At 40.4% G+C, this 5,046-nt stretch overlaps 1 protein-coding gene across 1 annotated transcript; it reads left to right on the top strand.

Annotated features, from left to right (window-relative positions):
- Positions 1–1,589: 1,589 nt before the first annotated feature.
- On the top strand, positions 1,590–5,046 carry LOC106661588 (cytochrome P450 18a1). The gene is made up of 6 exons (XM_014385103.2): positions 1,590–2,295; positions 2,566–2,687; positions 2,765–3,031; positions 3,147–3,574; positions 3,649–3,824; positions 4,127–5,046. Exons 1-6 carry the CDS (start codon positions 1,938–1,940, stop codon positions 4,369–4,371), a joined length of 1,596 nt encoding a protein of 531 aa, XP_014240589.1. The 5' UTR covers positions 1,590–1,937; the 3' UTR covers positions 4,372–5,046.

Below are 5,046 nucleotides of genomic sequence, written 5' to 3'. Positions count from 1 at the left end.
ACTGACTTTTTTATCTCAACTTAAAACCTTAATTAATTGAATGTTATTAATTGGTCAAGCGGACCACGAAAAATAGTGAATTTAAGTGTCGATCTTTATTGAGATCATCTTCAGGGATGATCTTCTGTTTATATAGTTGAAAATTATTTTAAAAAATAATTTAAAAAAGTATAACTAGGTTAAAAATGAAATTTAAATAAATTGAATTTATTCTTTAATTTATTATTAGAAATATTTGGTCGATATACGAAAGCATTGGAAAAGAAAGTTTATGTTAACTAGAATTCAACAAATCTACTGTGGATAACGTGGAGGATCTTTTCTACAAGTGACATCTTTTTTCACAAAACTACTCCTTATACAAATTTCTGTTTTATCTCCTTGTTTGCCTACAAATTAAATTTTGTCTTCATTCGATTTACGTATTGCGGGGAGTTTGAAAAATTAATTTATAGCACAATTAATTAAGGTTTTTATTTGAGATAAAAAAGTCAATGGCACGAGCGGGATTCGAACCCACGATATTCGGCTTGATACGCCGCTGCTCTACCACTTGAGCTATCGTGACCTCGATCCACTCGGACACCAACTTCCCATCTCAACCCCACCTTTTGAATTTTGAAGAGGTAGAGCAGCGGCGTATCTAGCAGAAGATCGTGGGTTCGAATCCCGCTCATGACATTGACTTTATTATCTCAACTAAAAACCTTAATTAATTGTAATATATTAATTGGTCATTAGTCACGAAATTAGTGAATTTAATTTATAGCTTTTTTCTTTCTTTTACGAGGGTTCGAGACAGAAGAGGTTATATCTACCCTCGGGGTGCGTGTGTTAAAAACAAAACAAAAAAACATTGTAAGTATGTCGGGTTCGAACCCCGTACCTTTACCTTACATTGATGAGCGCCGTGTCAACACCTAAACCGTTGCGGCCACTGACCAATTTAAAGTTAAATTCAACATAATAAACAAAATTGTCTTGTATAGTTTTGAACTGGATGTAGGCGATAACACCCGGGGTCAGAATTTTTTTAGCAATGAGCCTTCGATCTGTTGGACTAAGTTGATTGCAGAATGTAATTTTTTGTTTTATTGTAACTTCTAATACTTGCCATTGATAGTGTTATTTGCCTTTATATGGCTGTAAATTATCAAAAAATGAGCTATAACTAGGATAAGAATGATATTGAAGTAAATTGAATTATAAAGAAATCTTTGGTCGACATAAAAAAGCATTGGACAAGAAAGTTTATGTTAACTAGAATTCAACAAATCTATTGTGGCTAGCGTGGAGGATCTTTCCTAGAAGGACATCGTTTTTTTCACAAAACTGCTCCATATACAGATTTCTGTTTTATCCCTGTTTGGTTACAAAATACAATTTTAGTCTTCATACGATTTATGCATCGCGGGGAGTTTGAAGAATTAATTTATAGTTTAAATTCAGCTAAAGGGTTAAAATTAAACCGTCGTGTGGAGCTGGATATACGCGATAACACCCGGGGTCAGAAATATTTTGGCGATGAACCTTCCATCTGCTGGACTAAGTTGATCGAATTGCCGAATGTAATGTATGACTAATCCATTTCATTGAGGGAGAAAAAAGCAATTCGTGATGTGAAGAACTTTCATGAAAGCCTTGGTGTGGTCTTTTTTTACGGTTTGTCTTGGGAAAAGCGAAGTCGAGGGACTCGGCTCCCTTTCACGAGTACCAACCCCGATGGGAGCGTGTACGGAGAGATAAGTCCCGATGACCCAATTAACTTGGAAGCCGGTGTGGAGCCGGGAGAAGGCAGGTGGAACGGCGGGCGGCTACTGGAAAGAGAGGCGTGGAGTGAGAAGAGGCCCCCCTCTTGCCCCCACCAGCGGCCGGCCCTCTCTATAAAACGGCCCAGAGGCCAAAACGCCCAGTATTCCAAAATTGCCGCTGGGAGGATGTTCACCACCAGGCTGTTCGAGTTGATGGCCCATTGGGTCGACACGCGGTCCTTCCTCGTCTTCGCCCTGGTGCTGGTCGTGGCCCGGTTGGCGATCGCCTTCGCCCTCAGGATGTCACGTCTTCCCCCCGGCCCTTGGGGGCTCCCTTTTGTCGGATATTTGCCTTTCCTGAAGGCCGACGCTCACATCCAGTTTGAACGGCTCGCCAAAAAATACGGCGGTGTCTTCAGCCTCAAGCTGGGAAATCAGTTCGTGGTCGTTTTGAGTGATTACAAGATCATCAGGGACACCTTCAAAAGAGACGACTGCACTGGCAGACCCCACACCGAATTCTCGACGATTCTGCAAGGATACGGTAATTCAAATTTTTATACTCAAAATCGCGAAATTCGATATACCTTGGGTAGTTCAAGCGGTTCGTCTAAAATCATAAAAAAATTTCATTTATTGTGAGTGATTTAATTTTTATTGGCTCTCGCACACGTTGTAAGATAGATAACCTTCTCCTCAAGGTTGTGAGGGAATGGAATAAAAAAAATAAATTAAAAAAAGCTCTATTTATGACTAAGCTATTTATGACGCATAATTGAAAAAATATATAACAAAACTTTCCTCATTTTTTTAGGGATCGTTAACAGTGACGGCAAACTTTGGAAAGACCAGAGGAAGTTTCTACACGAGAAGCTTAGAAAATTCGGTATGAACTACTCCGGCCAAGGGAAATATCAGATGGCGGCCAGAATCATGGTAAACACACAAAAACAAATATAAACATCATAGATTTTTCTCCGATCCCGAGACTCATGGTTTAATGTTTCCCGTAGAAAGAAGTCGAGTTCTTCCTCCGATCTCTTGTCAAGGAGAAACACACGGACACGGACTTGAACCCGATCTTGTGCACGTCGATCAGCAACGTAGTCTGCACGTTGCTGATGAGCGTCAGATTCGATCAGAAAGATGCGCAGTTCCAGCGCTTCATGCAGTTGTTCGAGGAGGGCTTCCGCCTCTTCGGCTCTCTCAGCTACGCCAACTTTTTCCCTATAATGCGCTACCTCCCTGGCCTTCAGACCGTCAAAAAGAAAATTGAAAAGGTTGGTAAAAAAATTTTTAACAGCGATATAATTATAATAAATAAGTGTTTTTTTAAAATATTTTGATGTTTTATATTTTTAGTAGGTTTTATAAAAATATATTTTTTGTTTTTAGAATCGAAATGAGACTGCAGCGTTTTTCCAGCAGAAGGTCGACTCGCACAGAGAGTCTTTCGACCGGGGCAACATACGGGATCTACTTGACAATTATCTCCTGGAGATCGAGGACGCCAAGGAGGCCGGGAACGACAGCGAACTTTTCGAAGGGAAGCAGCACGACAGGCAGCTGCAACAAATCATCGCCGATATCTTTACCGCCGGGATGGAATCGACAAAGACGACGCTTCTCTGGAGCATAATCTACATGCTTCACGAGCCCGAGGTTGCGAAAAAAGTGCAGAAAGAGCTCGACGACGTCGTCGGACGGCACCGGCTACCGGGTCTCGAGGATCGGCCGTTCCTCCCCTACACGGAAGCCGCGATCCTGGAAACCCTCAGACTGTCCAGCGTCGTACCCCTCGGAACTACACACTCTCCAAAAAAGTGCGTATCTTTTCTTTAGAATATATCTTTGAAAAAAAATTTTTTTTTTCTATTGTGTTTTTCTTTTTTTATAGAGACATTAAATTGGAAGGATACACGATTCCGGCAAATTCGCACGTGATTCCACTCTTGTACGCTGTTCACATGGACCCAAATCTCTGGGACGAACCGGAAGCCTTCAAGCCTGAAAGATTTCTCACAGCCGAGAACAAAATCTTCTGTCCTGACTACTTCCTTCCATTTGGAGTCGGTAAGTGATTCGGAACTAAATTATTTTCCTCCTTTTATGATATTTTTAATATTCAATAAAAAAAAATAAAAAAATCGAGACATAAATAATAATGCGAATTTTTTGTAACTGTGCATCAAGTGCTGTTGTCAGAATATTTTATGTTATTCAGTCAAATCATGTTGATTATAATTTAGAATCGTGCCGGATGATGACAATATTAAATTGTTAGGGGTTAGCGCATAGATATAACACAAATATAATTTTAATTTTTTTTTAATGATAACAGATTGATAATTTTGAATTTTTTCTTTTGTTAACAGGAAGGCGCATGTGTCTGGGAGCGGTACTCGCGAGGCTGGAACTGTTCCAGTTCTTCGCCAGTTTCATGCACACGTTTCACGCGAGGGTGCCGGAGGACTGTCCGCCGCCCAGTTTGAGGCCGAACATCGGAGTCACCCTGACGCCCGAACACTTCAGAGTCAGCCTGACGCAACGGCCGCTCCAGGATTCCAGCCTGGAATTCCTGAATTCGGCCCCGGGGGTGCGGAGCGTCGGAGCCCACTAAAACCCGCGACAATCGCCCAACCATCGTTCCTCGTTCCGACAAACACATTGAATTCGGATTTTGTTTTTAGACGTTTTTTTAGAATTTTTAGATTCGAGTCGAAAAGACTGATTTGTTTTGTTATTGTTTGATTTGATCCGGTGGTCAAAGCTCAAATCAATTTATCGAAAGCTATTATCTGGAATTGTGTTGCACAATATACCTCCACGTCAATATTTTTTTAAGTCGTCATCAATCAGCTAAAGTGCCATATCGTTAAGCGTCTTTTTCTGAGACATTCCTTGAATTTTGTGTTCATCGTCTTATTTATTTAGACTTCGGCTGTGTACTCTTAGATAATAAGCCTGGTCTTTTGTGTTCATTTGTCTTGTCAAACGATTTTTTTTTCTCATGTGTTCTTGATGTTGGTTCCTGTCTCTAGTCATAATTTAAACTTCAGGGTCCGCGGATGGGGCAACGTTACGCTCGCTCCTAGCCCGATGCCCATTTGGCAACGGACGTCTCTAACCAGACCCTCTTCGGATTTTGCTCTGCAGTTTTACCAACACAGGCATGACCCATTTTGAATAAAATATGTTTTTTTATTATTGTATAAATTATTTTATTAAGACGAGATTACGTCTCATGTATACGAACGTTTTTATATTTCTTTTTTTAATAAAAAAGTAAACTTTA

The sequence above is a fragment of the Cimex lectularius genome, unplaced genomic scaffold, assembly GCF_000648675.2.
Source record: "Cimex lectularius strain Harlan isolate CLEC.00 unplaced genomic scaffold, Clec_2.1 scaffold16, whole genome shotgun sequence".
NCBI classification, from domain to species: domain Eukaryota; kingdom Metazoa; phylum Arthropoda; class Insecta; order Hemiptera; family Cimicidae; genus Cimex; species Cimex lectularius.
This window is presented reverse-complemented; position numbering and strand designations above follow the sequence as displayed.

Coding starts and splice junctions, on each gene's coding strand:
- LOC106661588 (XM_014385103.2), top strand. CDS start 1,938: ATGTTCACCACCAGGCTGTTCGAGTTGATGGCCCATTGGGTCGACACG. Junction 2,296..2,565: donor GACGATTCTGCAAGGATACG/GTAATTCAAATT, acceptor TCATTTTTTTAG/GGATCGTTAACAGTGACGGC. Junction 3,825..4,126: donor CTTCCTTCCATTTGGAGTCG/GTAAGTGATTCG, acceptor TTTTGTTAACAG/GAAGGCGCATGTGTCTGGGA.